Source organism: Hyaena hyaena, unplaced genomic scaffold (genome assembly GCF_003009895.1).
Source record: "Hyaena hyaena isolate Hyena2069 unplaced genomic scaffold, ASM300989v1 scaffold_398, whole genome shotgun sequence".
Lineage (NCBI taxonomy): Eukaryota > Metazoa > Chordata > Mammalia > Carnivora > Hyaenidae > Hyaena > Hyaena hyaena.
Window position 1 is genome coordinate 223,717 of NW_024081032.1, and position 22,895 is coordinate 246,611.

At 37.2% G+C, this 22,895-nt stretch overlaps 1 protein-coding gene across 1 annotated transcript in view; it reads left to right on the forward strand.

Annotated features, from left to right (window-relative positions):
- The window catches only part of CCDC169 (coiled-coil domain containing 169), a 37,068-nt gene extending 14,499 nt beyond the window's left edge, over nucleotides 1-22,569 (forward strand). Inside the window, exons 5-8 of the mRNA XM_039251881.1 lie at nucleotides 5,970-6,068; nucleotides 6,290-6,343; nucleotides 11,014-11,090; nucleotides 22,370-22,569. Of these exons, the coding sequence (XP_039107812.1) occupies nucleotides 5,970-6,068; nucleotides 6,290-6,343; nucleotides 11,014-11,090; nucleotides 22,370-22,469 (330 nt within the window). The 3' untranslated portion in view covers nucleotides 22,470-22,569. The remainder of the gene's footprint in view (nucleotides 1-5,969; nucleotides 6,069-6,289; nucleotides 6,344-11,013; nucleotides 11,091-22,369) is intronic.
- The last annotated feature ends 326 nt before the right edge of the window (nucleotides 22,570-22,895 follow it).

A 22,895-nucleotide genomic window follows, 5' to 3' on the forward strand; every position in this document is an offset into this window, starting at 1 on the left:
TTTATTTATTTATTTATTTATTTATTATTTTTATTTTAGAAAGAGAGAAAGCAAGTGGGGCAGAAGGAGAGAGAGGGGCGCCTAAGCAGGCTCCATGCTCAGAGCAGAGCCCAACACGCAGCTCAATCCCATAACCCTGGGATTATGACCTGAGCCAAAATCAAGAGTCAGACATTCTCCTGATTGAGCCACCCAAGTGCCTCTAATTAATACTTTTTTTAAGATAAATTTTAGGTTCTTAACAAAATTGAGAGGAAAGTACAGAGATTTTCCACATATTCCTTACCCCTACACATGCATAGCCTCCCTATTACCAACATTACTCGCTGGAATGGACCTACATTGACTCATCATAATCACCCAAAGTCCATAGTTTACCTTAGATTACTCTTGGTTGTATACATTCTATGGATTTGGAAAATGTATAATGACATATATCCATCCTTGTAGTATCATACAGAGTATTGTCACTGCCCTAAAAAATTGTCTGTGTTCCACTTATTCCTCCCCACTATTAACCCCCAATCACTGGCAACCAGTGATCTTTTTATTGTCTTCATAGTTTCGCCTTTTCCAGAAAGTCTATAGTTGGAATCATACAGTATCAAGTCTTTTCACATTGGCTTCCTTCACTTAGTAATATGCATTTAAGATTCTTCCATGTTTTTTCATGGCTTGATAGCTCATTGGTTTTTTTTTTTTTTAATGTTTTTATTTATTTCTAAGAGAGAGAGAGAGACAGTGTGAGCAGGGGAGGGCCAGAGAGAGAGGGAGACACAGACTGAAACAGGCTCCAGGCTCTGAGCTGGCAGTCAGCACAGAGCCCGACACGGGGCTCGAACCCACGAACCGCGAGATCATGACCTAAGCGAAAGTCGGACGCTTAACCGACTGAGCCACCCAGGCGCCCCATAGCTCATTGGTTTTAATGCTGAATAATGTTTCCTTGTCTGGATGTACCACAGTTCATGTATGCATCCACCTAGAAGGGCATCTTGGTTGCTTCCAAATTTTGGCAGCTATGGATAAAGCTTCTGTAAACATCCATATGAAGGTTTTTGTAGGGACATAAGTTTCAACTCCTTTGGATAAATACCAAGAAGTGCAATCACTGGATCGTATGCTAAGAGTATGTTCAGTTTTCTAAGAAACTGCCAGACTATCTGCTAAAGTGGCTGTGCCGTTTTGCATTCCAATCAGCAATATATGAGAGTCTCTGTTTCTCCACATCCTTGTCAGCATTTAGTGTCTTCAGGATTATTGATTTTAGCCATACTAATAGATGAGTAGTGATATCTTGTTTTAATTTACATTTCCCTGATGCCATATGACACGGAATATCTTTTCATATGCTTATTTTTCATCTGTATATTTTCTTTGATGAAGTATTTGTTAAGATCTTTTGCCCATTTTTTTTTAAAAAGACCAGGTTATTTATTATTTCTTTCATGAATAGTATCTTTAGTGTTGTTTCTAAAAAGGTATCACCGTACCCAAGGTAATCTAGGTTTTCTCCTATGTCATCTTCGAAGAGTTTTATAGTTTGCGTTTTACATTTAGGTCTTTGGTCCACTTTGGGCTAACTTTTGTGAAGCATGTAAAATGTGTATATTCTTTTTTATTTTGCGTGTGGATGTCCAGTTGTTCTGACACCATTTGTTGAAAAGAGTATCTTTACTCCATGGTATTGCCTTTGTTCCTTTGTCAAAGATCAATTGAAAAAGGATCTATTTGTCCTGGGTGGTCTATTTCTAGGCTTTCTATTTGTTCTATCATTTTGCTACTACCAGTCTGTAATTCTGTAGCTTTTTGGTAAGTCTTGAAGTTGGTAAACATCAGTCCTCCAATTTTGTTCTTCTTTTTCAGTGCTGAACTGGCCATTTGGGCTTTTGCTTCTTCCATGAACTTTAGAATTAGTTCGTCAGTATCCATAAAATAACATGCTGGAATTTTGATTGGGACTGCACTCAATCTGTAGACTGAGTTGGGGAGAATTGACATCTGACAACATTGAGTCTTCCCAGCCATAAACATGGAATATTGTTTTCATTTATTTAGTTCTTTGATTTTGTTCATCAAAGTCTTGTAGTTTTCCTTATCCAGAGCTTACACACATTTTGTTAGATTTATATTTAAGAATTTCATTTTGGGGAAGGGGTGCTAACATAAATCATATTGTGTTTTTAGTTTCAAATTCTACTTGTTCATTGCCAGGATATAGAACTTAGCTTTGAGTGTGAGGTGCCTGGATGGCTCAGTCAGGTGAGCGTCTGACTCTTGATGGTGGCTCAGATCATGATCTCATAGTTTGTAAGTTCGGGTCCCACATCAGGTTCCGTGCTGACAGTGTGGAGCCTCTTGGGGTTCTCTCTTTCCCTCTCTTTCCGCCACTCCCTCACTGACTGACTCTCTCCTTCTCTCTGTCTCAAAATAAGTAAAAAAACTTAAAAAGAAAGAACTTCGAGTGTATTTTCCCATTGAAACAATATTAAAAAGAGATTATCTTTTACATTTATAAAAATGTATTTAACAAATGATGTTAACTGAACCATATAGTAGGCTAAGCTTGGAATCCTTGGAGCAAGGGCCTGTGCAGCAATATTTTGCATTACTTCCATCACTCTCTGATTATTGCTTTAAAAATTCTTCATACTTGAGCAATGGCTTATTTCATAAAGGTATAGTTTCCTTAAGATAAATCAGTTTAGCCTCTTAAATTTGCAGGACTTTCATGGACCTTCTTCTGGAGCAAGTTTGTATTTGGGGAAGGTGGACTAAAAGCCATTTATGAGCATGGAATGTTTTTCCATTTCTTTGTGTCTTCTTCAATTCCCTTCATAAGTTTTCTATAGTTTTCATCATACAGATCTCTTGTATCCTTGGTTAGGTTTATTCCTAGGTATTTTATGGTTTTTTTGTGCAATTGTGAATGGGATCAACCAAAGATATAGGAGATCTGTATGATGAAAACTATAGAAAACTTATGAAGGAAATTGAAGAAGATACAAAGAAATGGAAAAACATTCCATGCTCATGGGTCGGAAGAATAAATATTGTTAAAATGTCATTACTACCCAAAGCAATCTACACATTCAATGCAATCCCAATCAAAATTGCACCAGCATTCTTCTCAAAACTAGAACAAACTATCCTAAAATTTGTATGGAACCACAAAAGACCCCGAATGGCCAAAGTAATATTGAAGAAGAAAACCAACACAGGAGGCATCACCATCCCAGACTTTAGCCTCTACTACAAAGCTGTCATCATCAAAACAGTATGGTATTGGCACAAAAACAGACACATAGACCAATGGAATAGAATAGAGAACTCAGAATTAGAGAATTCAGAACTCAGAATTGGACCCACAAATCTATGGCCAACTAATCTTTGACAAAGCGGGAAAGAGTATCCAATGGAAAAAAGACAGCCTCTTTTACAGATGGTGCTGGGAGAACTGGACAACAACATGCAGAAGAATGAAACTAGATCGTTTTCTCACACCATACACCAAAATAAACTCAAAATGGATGAAGGACCTGAACGTGAGACAGGAAACCATCAAAACCCCAGAAGAGAAAGCAGGAAACAACCTCCTTGACCTCCACCGCAGCAATTCTTACTTGACACGTCCCCAAAGGCAAGGGAATCAAAAGCAAACATGGACTACTGGGACCTCATCAAGATAAAAAGCTTCTGCACAGCAAAGGAAACAATCAATAAAACTAATAGGCAACTGACAAAATGGGAAAAGATCGTTGCAAATGACATATCAGATAAAGGACTAATATCCAAAATCTATAAGGAACTCATCAAACTCCACACCAAAAAACAAACAATCCAGTGAAGAAATGGGCAGAAGACATGAACAGACACTTCTCCAAAGAGGACATCCAGATGGCCAACAGACATATGAAACGATGCTCAGCGTCCCTCATCATCAGGGAAATACAAATCAAAACCACACTGAGATACCACCTCACGCTCGTCAGAGTGGCTAAAATGAACAAATCAGGAGACTCTAGATGCTGGTGAGGATGTGGAGAAATGGGCACCTCCTACACTGTTGGTGGGAATATAAACTGGTGCAGGCCCTCTGGAAAACAGTCTGGAGGTTCCTCAAAAAACTAACAATAGAACTCCCCTAGGACCCAGCAGTAGCACTGCTAGGAATTTACCCAAGGGATACAGAAATGCTGATGCATAGGGGCACATGTACCCCAATGTTCATAGCAGCACTCTCAACAATAGCCAAAACATGGAAAGAACCTAAGTGTCCATCAACTGATGAATGAATCAAGAAGATGTGGTATATTTACACAATGGAATACTACATGGCAATGAGAAAGAATGAAATCTGTTCATGTGTAGCAACATGGATGGAACTTGAGGGTGTAATGCTGAGCAAAGTAAGTCAGGCAGAGAAGGACAGATACCATATGTTTGCACATATAGGTGGATTAGGAGGAACTTAATGGAGGAGCATGAGGGAGAAGAAGGGGAAAAATAGTTGGGGAGAGGGAGGGAGGCAAACCATGAGAGACTCTTGAATGCTAAGAACAAACTGAGGGCTGATGGGGGTGCGAGAGAGGGGAAGGGGGATGATGGGCATGGGGAAGGGCACTTGTTGGGATGAGCACTGGGTGTTATATGGAAACCACTAGACAATAAACTATTTAAGAAAAAAATAAATATATAAAAGCCATTTATGATGCCAGTGTATAATTTTCAAAGACAAATAAGGCCTGCCTGAGAAATATCACCCAGTTATGTTTTAATGGTAATCAAATATGCATAGTGGAGAATTGTCACAACCAAGGGATTTGTTTTATCACTGGTGTTATTTTTAGAGACAAGAACTTTCCTCATCTCAGCTGACCTAATTATCCTATTGATACAATTTTTAATATCCTAATAATTATTAACAAGTATCTAGGAGAGAATAAGTAAAGTTTTTAGAGAAATAGTTGTTTTTCAGAAGGAAGGTATGAGCTCTAAAATATCTCACAGTTTCACCTTGAGGAGATTCAAATCAACTGCTTCTGTTTTTCTTTAAATGTTTTGATAAATTCAGTGACCTGGATCATGACCAACAAGGGTTATGTAGAATTCGATTTGAAGATTTTTTTAATGTTAATGTGTAAGAATATGAGAAATAATTGGGGTTACTGAAAATAATTAGTTACTAGTTTAGGGATTAAATATTTAAACCAAATTAGTATAATGAACTTATTATTACTCTGGCATTTGGCTGAACTTCTACTCAGCTCCAGCTTTTTGTGATGAATGGTATCTTCATTGAAGTCTTAGTTTCCAGAACTGTCCTACTCTGCAGTAGGACATCAGTTCTTCTGGCCATCATCTTTATTGTCTGTTCTTCCTCTCTACTATTGTTATACTGGTATCAATCATATGAATATATACATAATAATTAAATAAATTAAATAATACATAATAATTAAATAATTAAATAAAACAATAATAATTGTTTAGCATCTGTGGCCTGTGGAGTCAGATTACCTGGGTTCTTTTTTTCCCCCCAAAGATTTTGGGGCTCCAGAACAAGGGTCACATGCTCCACTGACTGAGCCAGCCAGGCGCTCCAGATTACAACCTTTAATTCCAGCTTCACCACTTATTAGCTCTGTGTCATTGGGCCAGTTTTTTAAAACATCTATCAGTTGCAATTTTCTCAACAATAAAATGGAAATAAATATATTCCATCTCTATGGCTGTTATAAGGATTAACTGAAATAATTTGTGGAAAGCACTTAACACAAGTACTGACTTGGCATATTGTTAGCGTTCAATAAATATTGTAATTATTATCATTACTATTATAAATAATAGTACATACTATAGAATTTGAAATCACAGAATGTTATGGGGTAGAAGGCATTTGCCAGTGAAGAAATGTATTGTTATTTAGAACATGAGTATATGTAAAGATTTACTATTTATACTTTCAGGAATCCTTAAATAAATTACTTAAACAGCTAGAAAAAAAGAAAAGGAGGCTTAAAAATCAAGTGAAAGACTATGCACTGAGACTGGAGCAAGAATCAAAGGTTTGTTTTTATCCTATACTAGAAATTTCTTTGTAACTTCCATGATTTTTGGTATGTTATCTACAAACGTACTATATCATTATCACAGAATACTTATCAAGCTATTTCCTACACTACTTAAAAAATCAGCATAGAGACGTAAACTTGACTCAGTAATAGTCTTGCTAGTATTGCAAATCTTCTCTGGTGTTGGATTCTTTACTTTTGTATATTTCTTATAGGCTTACCACAAGACCAATAATGAGTGCCTTACATACCTAGCTGAAATGTCTCAGGTAACTTTTGTTTTCTTACTTCCAAATTTTAAGCTTCCTCTCACTGTAAATTACATTTTTCACTTTTCTAGGTTTTTGATTGGTTTGATTTTGTAAACAAACGTGTTGGGATTATAGGGAAAAAAATGTACCAAATTTCTAAATATGAAAATTGAGAAAGAAAAATCATAAGCTTTTATAAAAAGGTGAAAAGGAGATAAAAGCTTCCCAAATTAAGAGAATATTTTCATATTTGCTTCCTTCGTTATCCTTTTGGTTTGATCTGTAGTTTCTAAAACTCAACCAAATAAGCAGTTATCCCTGTGCTGTCATGAAATTCATGGCATTTGCTGTCATAATTATGCACAGTGAGATCTAAGACAGATGCAACTTTGCTATCACTAGAAAGGGCTAGCAATACTTAATACAGAATAGGAAAGTATGCAATTACAAATGACAGGACAGGAAAGTGATCAGTAAATTATGAATGATGTTGCATATATTTTCTATAGGTTTTCATTTGCGTTTCAGTTTTATTTATGATGTTGTTATATTATAGAGTTTTTGTTTTGATGTTGTCAGAGCTATCTTTTATTTATGGCTTCACATTTCAGAGTTTAAAAGACTATCTTCATCTCATTTATCACATCTTTTTTTCTTAGTAATTGGCTGCCTATTTAAATATTTAGTCCTTATTAACTTTATTTTGATAGATGTTTTAAGATCACCATATGAGTTTAGTTTTCAATGTGCATTATCTAAATGGAGGTGTCCAAAGAGCATTTGGATATATGAGTCTCGGGGAAGAAAAGATAAAAGTTAGAGATCTAGACATGGAAATTATTGGAATATAGATAGTAAATTAAGCCACGTGATGAATGAAATGTATCAGGGAGAATACATGCACAGGGTGAAAAGCCAAGAGAATCTAGAATATGGCTCTGCAGTGTTTCAACAGTGATAGTCAAGGGAATTGACGAATTGCCAAAAAGAGGATTGGAGTCTTCAGGACATAACTAGGTGAGGTAAGGAAGTAGAGGACCTTGAGGTCTACGTTTGCCACAAAGATAGTCTGCTAATCACCGATCTCGTGTTTCCAGAGGATCAGTGAAAGGATTAAGACGATGGAAGTCAAGACGGGCATGGAACTGATAAGGGGATGTATAGAACAATTTGGGAATGAAAGTCAGGGCAGTAGTGAGCAAAGGGAGGCTTAGACTTCCAGTGCTACGATTAAGTTAGGAAACTGAGACAAAACAGGATCACTCCTTGCCGTCTCCTACCTATAAAATAAATAGTCAGTTTACCCTTGATGATCCCGGATACGTAGTTGGCAGCACGGCTTTCTCCTGCAGCGCAGGCACCTCCATGCCTTTCCTCAGAGCAGGACTCACCCTGGAATATGCTGCTTTTCACACATGTCAGGTCTGCTTCCCTGAAGTTCTAGCATAAACGCTACCTGCTTCATGAGACGGCGATGTGATGAAAGGCCACAGATTCTGGAGTCATTGTCGATTTGAATTTAAATCCCAGCTTTGTACTTAATTGTCATTTGACCTTTTGGGCCTTAATTTCTTTCCATCTTGGTAGGAGAGGAAATAATAGTGTCTTGCAGGGGATTTGTGAGTGTTTAGAGATGTAATGTATGTAAAGTGCTGAGTTAAAATGCCTGGCCCATAATACATTCTAAATTCTAATAAGTGGTGAATATTATTTTCCTGTTTTTCTTCCCTGATCTCCCGAGCCTCCCTCTTTGTGGCAGGGGCATTAGAATTTCTTCCTGCCTCAGCCTTCCTCCTTTACCTTTGTTTATCTGAAAAATTCATTTAGGCGGAATAGGTTCTACTCTGATTATACAGGATCACTGAACATACAATCAAAGCCTATTTTAACAGCTTCCCAGGAAGCTGTTAATCCTGTTCCCCAGTATAAATGTTAATAAGGATTTTCACTCTAGAGTGAATTGTTAATCTTTATAGTCAGAGATGGTTCTGGCCATGTGGATACTCCAGTGACTGGAAAGGTCAATGGATGATCTGCAGTTCTTTCCATGCTGAATACATAAATAATTGATTCTTAGGTAGATAACTAGAGCTACTGGCTGAGTCTGCTGTTTATACTTCTGCTGTCTTCACTGTTTTGAATGAAACTGAATTTCCCTATCTCAATATTTTGCCAATTTACACAGTATGCGTATAGTATGGACACTGATTTTTAAGAATACATAAGTATATTACATTACTTAAAAGTCAGGCAGAAAGACTGACTAGAGCTTGTTGTAACACATAATAATCTTAAGTTCTGTTCCCATTAACCTAGAATTTTAGCAGTAGATCTGAGACATTGTTGAATAGAATGCTTTGGTTTAAAGACACAGAACCTGAGGCCATTCTGTTTCATTGTCAAGCAATTCTAACTATTAGAATTGTTAAAGCATCATATGATGCTCCTCATTCTCCTTAAAACCTATTGGTTTTAGTCACATCCTCTGAAGAACGTAGAACACTTCTATGCTTATCCTATGTGACAACTTCTCAAAGATTTGTAAACAACCCTTAAGAGTTTCCATAGTTTTTTCCCCCTAAGCTAAAATATTAAATTACAACAAAAGTTACACTAGCAATTCCTTCTGACATGGATTCCAGACTGTCCAGCTGTTCTGTTGTCTTTCTAGACAACTCTTATTTTGTTATTGTTCATTTGAAAATAGAGTTCCCCAGATTTAAATCTAGAGTTGAAATATAATCTCAAGAGCATGGGTATTAAAAATCTTGCCATTTTTCCATATGAAGCAACATGGATGGACCTTGAGGGTGTTACGCTGAGCAAAATAAGTCAGGCAGAGAAGGACAAATATCACATGTTTGCATGTATAGGAGGATTAGGAGGAACTTAACGGAGGACCATGGGGGAGAAGAAGGGGGGAAATGGTGCGGGAAAGGGAGGGAGGCAAACCATGAGAGACTCTTGAATGCTGAGAAACAAACTGAGGACTGATGGATGTGGGGGGGGGAGGAGGGAGATGGGCATGGAGGAGGGCACTTGTGGGGACGAGCACTGGGTGTTATATGGAAACCAATTTGACAATAAACTATTTGTAAAAAAAATAAAAATAAAAAATTTTTTTTAAAAATCTTGCCATTTTTCCTCCTCTACTGCCTGAGGAATCATTGCTGCTCCTTTGACCTGGAATGTCCTTTCCTCAGTTCTTAATTGGCTACTTGTCCAGGCCCCCTATAGCCTGAATTAGCATCTGCTTTATGCTTACAAGGCACCTGTGCACACCTCTGCCAAGACAGTGAATTGTACAATCTATTTAGCGTGCTGTTTTCTCCAATGGATTGTAAGAGCCATGACTTATGTTTGTGCCCTAGTGCTAAATTTGAGGTGGCCCGTAGTGGATGCTCAGCAACATCTGCTGAGTGTATAAATGAATGAATTCCATCTTCTGGTCCAGTGTGCCCAAAATTGTCCCTCTTAGCAAATGATCTCATATCTTCACAAAGATGCTCTTCTCTTCCACCAACAGAAAACAGAAACAAACTCACTTTACCCTGTCTTAATAGAACTACAACTAGGGGCACCTGAATGGCTCATTTGGTTAAGTGTCTGGACTTCAGCTCAGGGCATGATCTCGCGGTTTGTGAGTTCGAGCCCCATATTGGGCTCTGTGCTGACAGCTCAGGGACTGGAGCCTGCCTCCAATTCTGTGTCTCCCTCTCTCTCTGCCCCTCCCCCACCGGAGCTCTGTCTCTCTCTCTCAAAAGTAAATAAATGTTTAATTTTTAAAAAAGAATTAAAAAATATAAAACTACGACTTCCCTCTCCTTTTCTCAGTTAAACTTCGTGCAAGGGTGGATATACTCACTGTTTTGCTTTTACCTCTTGACTTCTTTCAACTCCCGTCTGGCCCCCACCACTGGGCTCTGCCATAGTTTACTTTTTAATAGCCAAACACAATGACTCCTTTTCAATCCTCCTAGGAACAGACATTTCTGAGGCATTTCATATTGCTAACCATGTTCACCTTTTTGAATATCCCTCACCTCTTGACTTCCATGACACTATTTTCTTCTGGGTTTTCCCATTATTTCAATAATGGCCTTTGTTAATAATTCTCCTCGCCCTTAAAAGTTGCTTTCTCTAGTTTACATTATTAACTCTCTTCTCTCTCTGTGTGTTCTTATTGAAAGACTTCATTTGCTCCTGTCTTCAATTCCTGTCTCTAAGGTCATCAGCCTCGATTGTTTCACCACCTACAAAGAAATCTCCACTCTTGTATTGTGGAAGTATCTCAAAACAGACAAAAATAAAAATACGATCTTGGCTTTCCATTTCAGCGCGTATATAGCTTCTATGGTGATATCTTCCTTAATGGCAGAGTGCGTGTATTATTTATATTCAGTGTCTACTATAAAAACTTTTAATGGTCTTTCTACCACATAGATAATACGATTTTCACAATTTCCTCTACATTTGTTTTAAAAACCACATGGAATGTGGGGTTGAGATAGAGGGGTCTCCAAAATCTTTAGAGACCTTATAAAACTGGAGAAGACCAGAATTTAGCTTCTCTTATGCATGCCACTTAAGGGCCTGATTATAAGAGTTAATTGAGGATGGACTGTTTCTCTTAGCTCCAAAATCAGTCATGAAATAAGAGGACAAATGCTCAAATGTTTGTATTTCAGGTCTCTGACTCATACCAAGTTTCTAAAAGGCAACAGATGGATCAACTGCCTAGAATGAAAGAGAATTTAGTGAAAATGTAAGTCTAACTATATCTTTCCTTTCTAATTAATTATATTTGCATGTGAATGGTGCTGACAAAACAGGTGTTCATTATATTTGGAAGTTGAACTTTTAGATTTTATAGCAACAATATAAAAAAAAACAAACAGATGGCAGAAGACCTGAAAGAAGTTTGTGCTCTCTATTCACTATTTATATACATTTTTGTAGATCCCAAGAATATGTTTTGTCCTCCAACATGATAAGTTCTTATTTTCTAAGCAAAAATAATACTGTATCCAAGAGGAGCCTAAATCGACACCATTAACAACAATATAAATACAATTAAATTATCAGCCTTAACTTTTTTACTCATGAAATATGGACACCGAAATTAGTGTAGATGACAGTGCAGTTTAAACTGTGTTTTCCCAGGGCGCCTGGGTGGCTCAGTCAGTTAAGCGTCTGACTTCAGCTCAGGTCATGATCTCACGGTTCGTGGGTTCGAGCCCCACATCAGGCTCTGTGCTGACAGCTAGTTCAGAGCCTGGGGCCTGCTTCAGATTCTGTATCTCCCTCTCTCTCTGACCCTCCCCTGCTCATGCTGTCTCTCTCTCTCAAAAATAAATAAAATATTTAAAAAATAAAATAAAATAAACTGTGTTTTCCCAGGTTGCCTAGGCGGCTCAGTCGGTTAAGTGTCCAACTTTCGCTCTGGTCATGATCTTGCAGTTTGTGGGTTTTAGCCCCGCGTTGGGCTCTGTGCTGACAGCTCAGAGCCTGGAGCCTGCTTTGGATTCTGTGTCTCTCTCTCTGCCCCTCCCCTGCTCATTCTCTGTCTCTTTCGGTCTCAAAAATAAATAAACATTAAAAAAATGTTATAAAAAAACTGTTTTCCATTGTAAACAAAGACAATTTAGGATGAATAAAGAACAGAGGAATGTTTTATGGGTTTAGGAGGTTATATCTATACGATTTTTCCTGTTCTGTACTAAGTCCAGAAGAATTAGTCAAACAATTCTTGTCTTATATAACCTTATTCTATATAGGGGGATATATGTATATATAAGTTAACAATATAAAAAAAAGTAAACCAAAATATAAATTAGCTGTAAATCAGAATTCTTTTCAAATACAGGCACTCAAGGTATATGTAGTATATTTAGCAAGGTTTTTTTGGTAGAGATTCATGGGATACATTTTGTCCAGTATTTGACTAGGTGGATAAAGGTGTATTCTTCTTTGAGTAGTCCTATTCTCTTCTATTCTACTCTATTCTATTCAAGATTATTTATTTATTCTGATAGAGACATAGACAGCACAAATGGGGGAAGGAACAGAGAGAGGGGGAAGAGAGAATGCAAAGCGGGCTCCATGCTGCCAGCTGTAGAGCCCGACGTGGGGCTCAAACCCACGAATTGTGACCTGAACCAAAACCAAGAGTCGGGCACTTAACCAACTGAGCCACCCTGGTGCCCAATGGTCATAAATATTTTAAATTATAAATCATTATCCTGTATATTTTTATCAATAGAAATATAATAGAGTGAAAACATTAAATTCTGGAAAAGAACTTCCCTTTGAAAACTGTTATACCTCTATGCTCGGGGGCCCTAAGACCACTCCCATGTTCAGTGATTTGCAAGAACAACTCACAGGACTCAGCATATGTTCATGCACACAGCTATGATGGATTTCAGCCAAAGGATACAAAGAAAAATCATCAAAGGAAAAAGCTGTATCGGATAAAGTTTGGAGGCAAGTAGGCATAAGTTTCTATGCCACATAGGACACACTTAATTCCTCGGGCAGTGGCTTTGTACCATGTGCGACAACACAGGACATTTTATCTTCCAGGCAGACTCATCAGATACAGCGCCTGGGGGGGCACTGGCCACATATGTGCCCTGTGCTTAACACATACCAAATTCCAGACTTCCAGAAGGAAAACAGATGTCCACACAAACCATATTGTTTGTACAGCTTAAATACAGTGAACCGTTCTTTTTCATTTAAGGGAAGTTATATCAGCGTACGGAACTTTTTACCACTAACTTTCCAGACACTAACCAAGGGCCAGCCTTGCAAACCCGCCTTTATAAGGAAAGCAGTTTCAGGCTTGCTACATATTTCTTTCTTTTATTTTTATTTTTTTTTATTTTTACTATTTTTACTATTTTTATATTTCTTTTTATTTTTATATGTCTTCCATTTCTAATTTCTTTTAAAAAGATATTACCTTTTTTTTTTCTTTCAAATTTGCTTAAATAAGGAAGGGAGAAATATTTTGAAAATACAAATAAAACTTATTATAATCATCACACATATACACATAAAACACTAGACTACAGGTCTATTAGAGCACTTTGGTTTTGCACTGAATACTGTTATAGGTTGGCTCTCTCGGGGAGCCTCTGAAATGGAAATCAGCATGCACGAAGTTTACTAGTGAGCATTCTTAAAATGGGTTCCTCAAGAGGAAGGGAAGGAAATAGGTTTAGGCAGAGAGAATGGGACTGCAGTGCAGCTGCATTCCCTGCCTCAAGCTGACTCATCAGGGAACGAAGTGTGGGCTTCCTTTCCTTCTGATGGGGTGACCTACCCTGAGAATCAGAGTTCTGTTTGCCATGTGTAAGTGGTACTTGTCCACTTACTGTCAAATTGAGCAAGGCAGTACTAACGGAGACTCGAGTAGGTGACCTAGATACCAAGCTCTTTCCTCCTTACTCCCTGCTGTTACCACTCTGACAATCAGTATCTCTGCGAGGCCCTTCGTCACATGGGTCTGACCTGAGCTGGAGGTGCTGGTGTGTCAGAGGCGGATGACATGGGCTGGAATGCCTGCTCAGCAAGCTTGTCTGTGCCCTCTGTCACTGCACGGCTTGAGCTCACATGTGTCACTTCCGTCTTTGATAGAACCTAATGTTGAATATAGTGCCTGGCATAAATAGGTGTTTACTACTTTTTTTAAATGAATGCATGAGTGAATGAATGATCACACAAATAGACAAAAAACTCTTCATTTTCTGGAACTATTAATAACTCAAATAATAGAAACATTTCTATATACCTATAACCTTCCAAATTAGGTGTATATAATTGGTACTACTTTAAAATATTATTATTGGGGCACCTGGGTGGTTCAGTTGCTTAAGCGTCCAACTCGTGATCTCCACTCAGGCCATGATCTCAGGGTTCATGAGATTGAGCCCCCCATCAGGTTCTATGCAGATAGCATAGTGCTTGCTTGGAATTCTCTCCCTCTCTCGCTCTCTGCCCCTCCCTTACTTGTGCGCACTCTTGCTCTCTCTCTCACTCATTCTCAAAATAAATAAACTTTAAAAAGTTGTACTGAATTACTGCCTTAACTCTGGAATTTAGTATACTTTTTTAATTTAAATTTTAGTCTTAAAACCGAGTTTTAGAAAAATAAATAAAGAAAATCAAGTTTTAGTGTTAAGCACCCCACAGAAGAGGATATCCAAATGGCCAGTGGACACATGAAAATGTACTCAACACCATTACTTATTCAGCTGGATGCAAATTAAAATTATGAGAGGCCACGGGCATCTGCTGGCTCAGTCGTTAAGTGGCTAACTCTTGATTTCTGCTCAAGTTATGATCCCACAGTTGTGGGATCAGGCCCCACGTCAGATTCTGTGCTGGGTGTGGAGACTGCTTGGGTTTCTCTCATTCCCTTTCCCTCTGCCCCTCTACCTAGCTTGCTTTTGTTTTCTCTCTCTCTCAAAATTTTTTGAGAAGCCACCACAAATTTTAAAGATTGATAATTCCAAGTGTTGTCAAAGGTATGGAGGATGTATACATTTATGCAACCACTTTGGAATAGTGTTTAGTGTTACTACCTACTCTATGACCCGACAGTTGCACTCTCAGTTATAGACCTAACAGAATGGTACATACATTTACACCAAAAAACCTGTCCAAGAATGTTCATAGCAGCTTTATTCATAACAGCCATAAACTGATAACAACTCAAATATCTATCAACAGTAGCATGGGGGTTCCTGGGTGGCTCAGTTAGTTAAGTATCCAAATTTCGATTCTGGCTCAGGTCCATGATCTCATAGTTCATGAGATTGAGCCTTTCATTGGGCTCTGTGATGACAGTGTGGAACTTGCTTGGGATCCTCTCTCTCCCTCCCCTTCTACTCCTCTGCAGTTCACACACACACCCTCTCTCTCTCTCTCTCTCAAAATAAGTCAACATTTTTTAAAAATAGTAGAACCAATAAAAATTCTTAAAAGATATATATTCATACATCTATGTTATTCTTATATAAAAACAACTGTGTATATATTTATTAATAATAACATAAGTATAGCAAAATTAAACTGTGGTGTCAGAAGACAGGATAGTGTTTACTAATGGAAAGGAGAAGGGGATGATAATTAGGAGGAGCACAAGATCTTCCAGTGTGACGACAGTGTTCTGTTTGGTGACCTGGGTCGTGGTTAGACGAGTATTTGCCTATTGTAATCCTTAGCGCTTACAAGGGTGTTTTGTGCACTCTGCCGTACATGTTATACTTAAAGCAGTATTTTATTTTTTTTAATGTTTTATTTATTTCTGAGAGAGAGACAGTATGAGCAGGGGAGGGTCAAAGAGAGAGAGATACAGAACCTGAAACAGGCTCCAGGCTCTGAGCTGGCTGTCAGCACAGAGCCTGACACGGGGCTCGAACCCACGAACCACGAGATCATGACCTGAACCGAAGTCGGACGCTTAACCAACTGAGCCACCCAAGTGTCCTAAGCAGTATTTTAAAATATCAAGATTTAGTGGCTTTTAATGTTTGCTTGGGTTGATAGTCCTACATATGCTAATGTTAAATATTGACTTATGGAATATTCCTAGTGTTCAGAATAAGTCAGAGCATTAAGAAATACCCATTTGACCGTGATATACTGTTTTTTTAAAAAATATTTATTTTGAGAGGAAGAGAGAGCCAGAAAGAGAGAGAAGGAGTGAGCATACATGGGGAAGGGGCAGAGAGAGGGGGAGAGGGAATCCCCAGCAGGGGCTGGATCCCACGAACCATGAGATCATTACTGAGCTGAAATCAAGACCCAGATGCTTAACTTACTGAGCCACCCAGGTGACCCTGTGATATACTATATTTTTTTTAATCTATCAAAGAGGGATAAGTGAATATTAGCCACCACATATATTCCTGCTTCGTGGAACCATGGCCAGAAATGAACAAGATATCTGTATTGCTATTGAAAGATATATTCTAGAGATCCTTGTATAGACTGATTTGAAAAAAAGGTATGGGGCACCTGGCTGGCTGGCTCAGTCATTGGAGCATGAGACTCTTGATCTTGGGGATGTAAGTTCAAGCTCCACATCACGTAAAGAGATTACTTACAAATTAAATATTAAAAAAAGAAAACAGGATAAATAAGAGATATCTTTAAGATAAATAGGAGAAATCCTCTCTGTAGGATGAGGTTTGGAAATTGCTGAAAGCTTCTAGACAAGTTAATAGGTAACTTTATGATTATGACCCATGGAATGCATTAACTTTATATAAAAAATCATATTCCTGTAAGCAAGGAGTTCAAAAGCTGATACCACAATCAGTGTTTCTTAAAAGTAAACAACTATATTTAGTGTGAACAGCCTCATTTTTTTTTGTTGTTGTTGTTTAGAACTGTTCTGGAGTGATTAAAAGCTCTAGAGGAAGAAAATAACAAAGCAATCCTTAGTGCCCTGGAATCACAGGACCTGAGGGAAAATGATTCTAGGACTCATTAAGAGATAGATTGTTCAGGGAACCTCCTTTGATAAGAAAAGCAGCTAGAATAGAGAAAACACAACCAAAATATCCAACAGTAAGGGAACGAATAATTCAATAAACTATGAGGATATTGTGAAGTTCCAAAAAATTACATTCTAGGAAATTATATAACTGATAAAGGAAAATGTTTATTTATAGTAGTAAGTAAAAATTATAATACAAAATAGTATAGTGGGATTATGAATGACTTATACCTTCTGGCATTTTCTATAAGAATATGTGTAATTTTAACACAACCGAAAGTACCCAGTGTATAATGGGTATTCAAGATATGGAGCTATTTTTGTAAGGTGCCATTGGCTCTATTGTTCTTTTCTAAGAACAATAAAGATTTTAAATAAGCATAGGAAAAAAACTACACCTTGATAGCTTCGCTTGGAACTAGAAAGTCAAGGTAATTATTAATGGGATACTTGTGTCTAATTGCTTTTCATGTTTCCATTTGTTTCTGTAGGCTAGAATTGGGGCAGCCATTTTAAAGAAAAGAATATGTAGACTTTATAATCATTTAACTATACTATGTTAATGGAGAAAAACCAAGGGGCACCTGGCTGGCTCAGTTGGTAGAGCATGCGATTCTTGATCTTAGGGTTATGAGTTTGAACCCCATGTTGTATGTAGAGATTACTTAAAACATAAAAAAGGAGTTTAAATTAAAATCAAGAAAAAAGTCAAGAGAAAATTTATCTACTAGAATGACTATGGAATCCCTCAAGTCAAAGTAATAGTGTAAGTATTTGTGTAGCTAATGCACTATGGTATTTTATTTATTTATATATTTATTTATTTTTAATTTTTTTAATGTTTTATTTATTTCTGAGAGAGAGAGAGGCAGCGTGAGCAGGGGAGCGTCAGAGAGAGAGAGAGAGATACAGGATGTGAAGCAGGCTCCAGGCTCTGAGCTAGCTGTCAGCACAGAGCCCGATGCAGGGCTCAAACCCATGAACCGTGAGGTCATGACCTGAGCTGAAGTCTTTACGCTTAACTGACTGAGCTACCCAGGTGCCCCTGCACTATGGTATTTTAAAACATAGTGAAAAGTAAGGTAGTAACTGAAAATTTGCCCTGGATTTGGAGCATATAGATGAATTCACTTTTGCCTCCACCACTTATATTTAATGTGACTTTATGGAAGTAACCTCCCTCATACTCCGTTTATCCACCTATAAAATGGGGATGATGAAATCCAGATTGAATGGTTAATATGAAAATTAGAGATTATTGAAAAATCCCTAGCTCCATAATACCTGCTATTATTATTCCTCTACAATGTGTGGTCTTTTCAAATAAAAAGAATTAGCAAAGTAATGAAGAATTTATTTGTGGGAAGAGAATAAAACATAGGACAGTAATTTGAAACTGTAAATGACAAAGCATAATCTTGCAAGAGTCTAAGCTACTATCATGTATTTAAAAGCCACAATACTCAGGAAGGGAAAGTGGCTTCCAAATTTTATTGACCATGACTCACAGCATATTGTGACACAATATACCCACATGTATATTTATATATAACTGAAAAAAATTATGAAACAGTACTCGGTCTTATTATATGTGATGCACGCTGGCATTTTCTATTTTGTTTTATTTTTTTATATTGCTGTTCTATTTCACTATACAAATCTACTATTTTTTTTTTTTTTTAAGTAGGCTCCACGCTGGGCAGAGGCCAATATGAGGCTTGAATTCAAAACACTGAGATCAAGACCTGAGCTGAGATCAAGAGTCAAATACTTAACCAACTGACCGCCCTGTGCCCTTCAGTCCACTTTACCTATGTTCTGCAGTTTGAAAAACACTGCTCTCAAAGATACCTAAGAGGGGTACCTGGGTGGCTCAATAGGTTAAGGGTCAGACTCTGGCTCTGGTCATGATCTTGTGGTTCATGAGTTCGAGCCCTGCACCGGGCTCTGTGCTGATAGCTCAGAGCCTGGAGCCTGCTTCGGATTCTGTGTCTCCTTTTCTCTCTGCCTCTTCCTTACTCTCTCTCCTTTTCTTGTTCTCTCTCTCTCTCTCTCTCTCAAAAATAAATAAACATTTAAAAAATTTTTAAGATATCTAAGAAATTAAACATACTCTTAGAGTTATATATCTCAGCTTGATGATTAGTGTCATGTCAGTTGGATCTTATATAAATGGTTGACATCAAGGAAACTATTTGAAATACCTTTAACACAGTATAAAAGCACTAAGTATAGTAAACAATGTAGAATGTATAATGAGCTATGAATTGAATATGATATAATTGAATGCTTGTGGTTAATTCCATATTATACCAGAAGATGAAATTATTCTAAAACATTGTTATTTAATTAAGGAAACATTTTAGCACAGGAAATGGTTTATTCCCAAAGTACAGCATTTAAAAAAAATATTTATATTGAGATATAATTTACATACAATGAAACTCATGGCTTGTTGGTATATTCACAAAGTTGCAAAACCATCACCACTAGAACAATTTCATCTCCCCCCAAAACCCTTTTAACCATTAGCATTCACTTTCTATTCCTCCCTCCCCTCTACTCACTGCCAATCACTAATCTACTTCCTGCCTCTATAGATTTGTTTATTCTTGTTATTTCATATAAATGGAAGCAAACAATATTCAGTTTTGTACGCCTTTGTCATTAGCATAATTTCTCAAGGTTCATCTGTGTAGGAGCATATATCAGTACTTTATTCCATTTTCTGTTGAATAATATTCCAGTTGTTGGATCCACCACATTTTGTTTATCCATTAATCAGTTGATGGGTGTTTGGGTTTTTTATACCTTTTGACTATTATGAATAATGGTGCTATGAACACTCATGCACAAGTTTTTGTGCATATATGTTTTTAATTCTGTTGGGTAGATGCCTTGGAATGGAATTTCTGGGTCAATTGATAACTGGGTTTTTTTGTTTTTGTTTTTGTTTTTTGAGGAAATGCCCAGCTATTTTCCAGAGTGGTTGCATCATTTTATATTCCCATTAGCAATGTATGAGTGTTCCAGTTTCTCCACATCTTTATCAATATTTGTTATTGTCCTTTTTTTTTCTTTGCCCTTTCCAGTAAGACATGAAGTTCTGTCTCATTATAGTTTTGATCTGTACTTCCCTAAGGACTAATGTTATGTTGAGCATCTTTTTGTATACTTGCTTGCCATTCATATATCTTCTTTGTAGAAATGTTTATTCAAGTCTTTTGCCCATTTTTAAATTGAGTTGTCTTGTTGTTGTGTTATAAGAGTCCTTTATATATTCTGGTTACTAGACCTTAACAGATACCTGATTTGCAAATATTTGCTCCCATTTTTTTTTTTTTCATTCTTAATGATATCTGTTGAAGCACCCAAGTTCTGATTTGGATAAAGTCCAACTGATCTGCCTTCCTAGGATTTGTTTTTCTTGGTTAGTTGTGCTTTAGGTATCATATGTAAGCCTCATCCAACACCACAAAGATTTATAGATAGATGTTTTCTTCTAAGAGTTTTATAGTTTTAGTTCCATTTTTCAGTCTTTTTTGAGTTAATTTTTGTATGTGATGTGATACTGGGGTCCAGTTTCATTCAGTCTTTTGCATGTGTCTATCCAGTTGTCCTTTCACCATTTGTTATAAAGATTATTCTTCCCCAATTGATTGGCTCTGTGCCCTTTAAAAAAAATCAACCATAGGGAAAAAAGGGGGGCACCTGGGTGGCTCAGTTGGTTAAGCATCTGACTCTTGATCTTGGCTCAGGTCTTGATCTCAGGGTCATGAGTTCAAGCCCTGCATTGGGCTCCACATTGGGCATGAAGCCACTTAAAAGGAAGAAAAATAAAAAAATTAACCATAAACATAAGAGTTTATTTCTAGGCTCTCAGTTCTTCTATTCCATTGGTCTGTTAAGTCTATCCTTATGCTAGTGCCATGCTGTCTTGATGACTAGCTTTTCAGTAATTTTGGAATAAGTAAGTGTGATTACTCCAACTTTATTCGTCTTTTTCAAGATAGTTGTTTTTTTTGGAGTCCCTTTAATTTCTATATGAATTTTAGGATCAGTTTTTCAGTTTTTTCATAGGGATATCACAGAGCTGCAAAAGAGGCTAGGGCAAGTTAAAATACTACAAAGTTCAGCATTCCTGCTGAATTTCAGCCGTGTGTGTGTGTGTGTGTGTGTGTGTGTGTGTGTGTTTAATAACTTCTCCAGGATTGCTGTAAGTCCTTGGTTAATTTACAGAGCTCTGAAAAAGTTGCTTCTGACCATTTTTGCCAATTTTTTCATTGCTTTTATGGAGAAAAGAATTTTCTAAAGTCCTTACTCTGTCATTTTTCCCAGCATCAATCCTGAGTAAAATATTTTTGAAAAGCACTTTGTATGGAATTGAAACTGACTCTACTCCCAAGTAAGAGTGTGGGAAAGTTGGCTTTATAAAGATATGTAAGTCAGTAAAGGAAAGATGGTCCCATTGATATTCAAGAAAAGGACTTCCAGTATAACTGGGCTCAAGATATTAAAACTAGAATTCAAGGAAGTTTCAAAAACCTGAGCAGAACTTCATAGGTCTTCACTTTAGTGGTCTGCCATACAAAATAGTAATTAAAGGCACAGACTTTGAACTCAGCCTTTCTGGATTCAAATTCCAGATTTACTTACTAACTACATAACCTTGTTTTTCTCATCTATCTAACAGGGTTAATAATAGTACCTCTATCATTTTGATTGAGGTTGATATGAATCAATCTATGAATCTATGAATCAATTCATAGAATAGAATTTAAAATAGTCCTTGGCAGGCGTACCTGGGTGGCTCATCGGTTAAGTGTCCAACTTCAGCTCAGATTATGATTTCACGGTCTGTGAGTTTGAGCCCCGTGTCGGGCTCTGTGCTGACAGCTCAGAGCCTGGAGCTTGCTTCAGATCCTGTGTATCCCTCTCTCTGCCCCTCCTCTGCTCATGCTCTGTCTCCCCCTCTCTCAAAAAATAAACATAAAAAAAAAAAAAAAGAATAGTCCCTGGCATAAATTATGTGCTGTAAAAATGTTGCTGTTACTATTTTTATATAATCAACTAGTTTAGTTTCTATTTCACTTTCTTTTCATTACCAACTGCCATCTTTACTCCCTATGTCTTTTTAATATCACAGACCTTGGTCTGTCTTAGTTTCAGTTTTATTATAACTTTAGGCAACATATCTTGGCATACTCATTGATCCTTATTTCCTTATTCTCCTTGCTCAACTCATTGAGCTCAACTCTGTCTATATTTTATTTGCTTTAATTTGTATTTCCAGAGGCAATATAAGAATGGCCCATGTCATCCCTCTTTGGACAGAGATTTCTATATTAAGCCACCTTATGGGCTCCTTCCTGGCCTTTGAAAGATCTGCCCGTCAGATGGTTGCCTCTCTATCTGTAATGAGATAAAATGGCATAACATATGGCTACTTAGGATGGTACTATAAGCATATAATGTTTTTGGTGTCCACAGTGGTAACTGAAAAATCACAATTAACACTTCTTTTATTTCAGGGGAAGTTATACTCCAGTTAATCAGAAGACAATGAATGCCAAGAGAGGACCAGTAAAAAAGATTACGAGATCAAACCATCTTCCAAAACTCGATCCATAATTCTAGAACCGGAATTCTATTTCTTCCCTTTTCTTATCCATAATATTCAACTTGTGAAGTTAACGTTCAACACATTTTTCAGGGAATGAAATAGACAAGAAAGAGCTATCAAACTCCTTTTTCGCTCCTCTTCCAGAAGTTTTTTCTTTTGTCTGTATGAAAGTAATTTTCTTAAGTGATCCTAAAATATCTAATAGCGTTGCTTATGATTTTAAAAATATCCTGAAGGTTGACATTATTACACTTGCCTTTAATAATATGTCCATGATCTGTGCTGGTAGTAATTGGTTTCTAGTTGGTTGTTAGCTAAAAATGTGAGCTCATCAAAACATTTTGTTATTATAGACTATATCATATTCAGATCTTTTAAACTTATGTCTTAGCAACAGAAGTTGGTGAGAATGTGGAGAAAAAGGAATCCTCTTC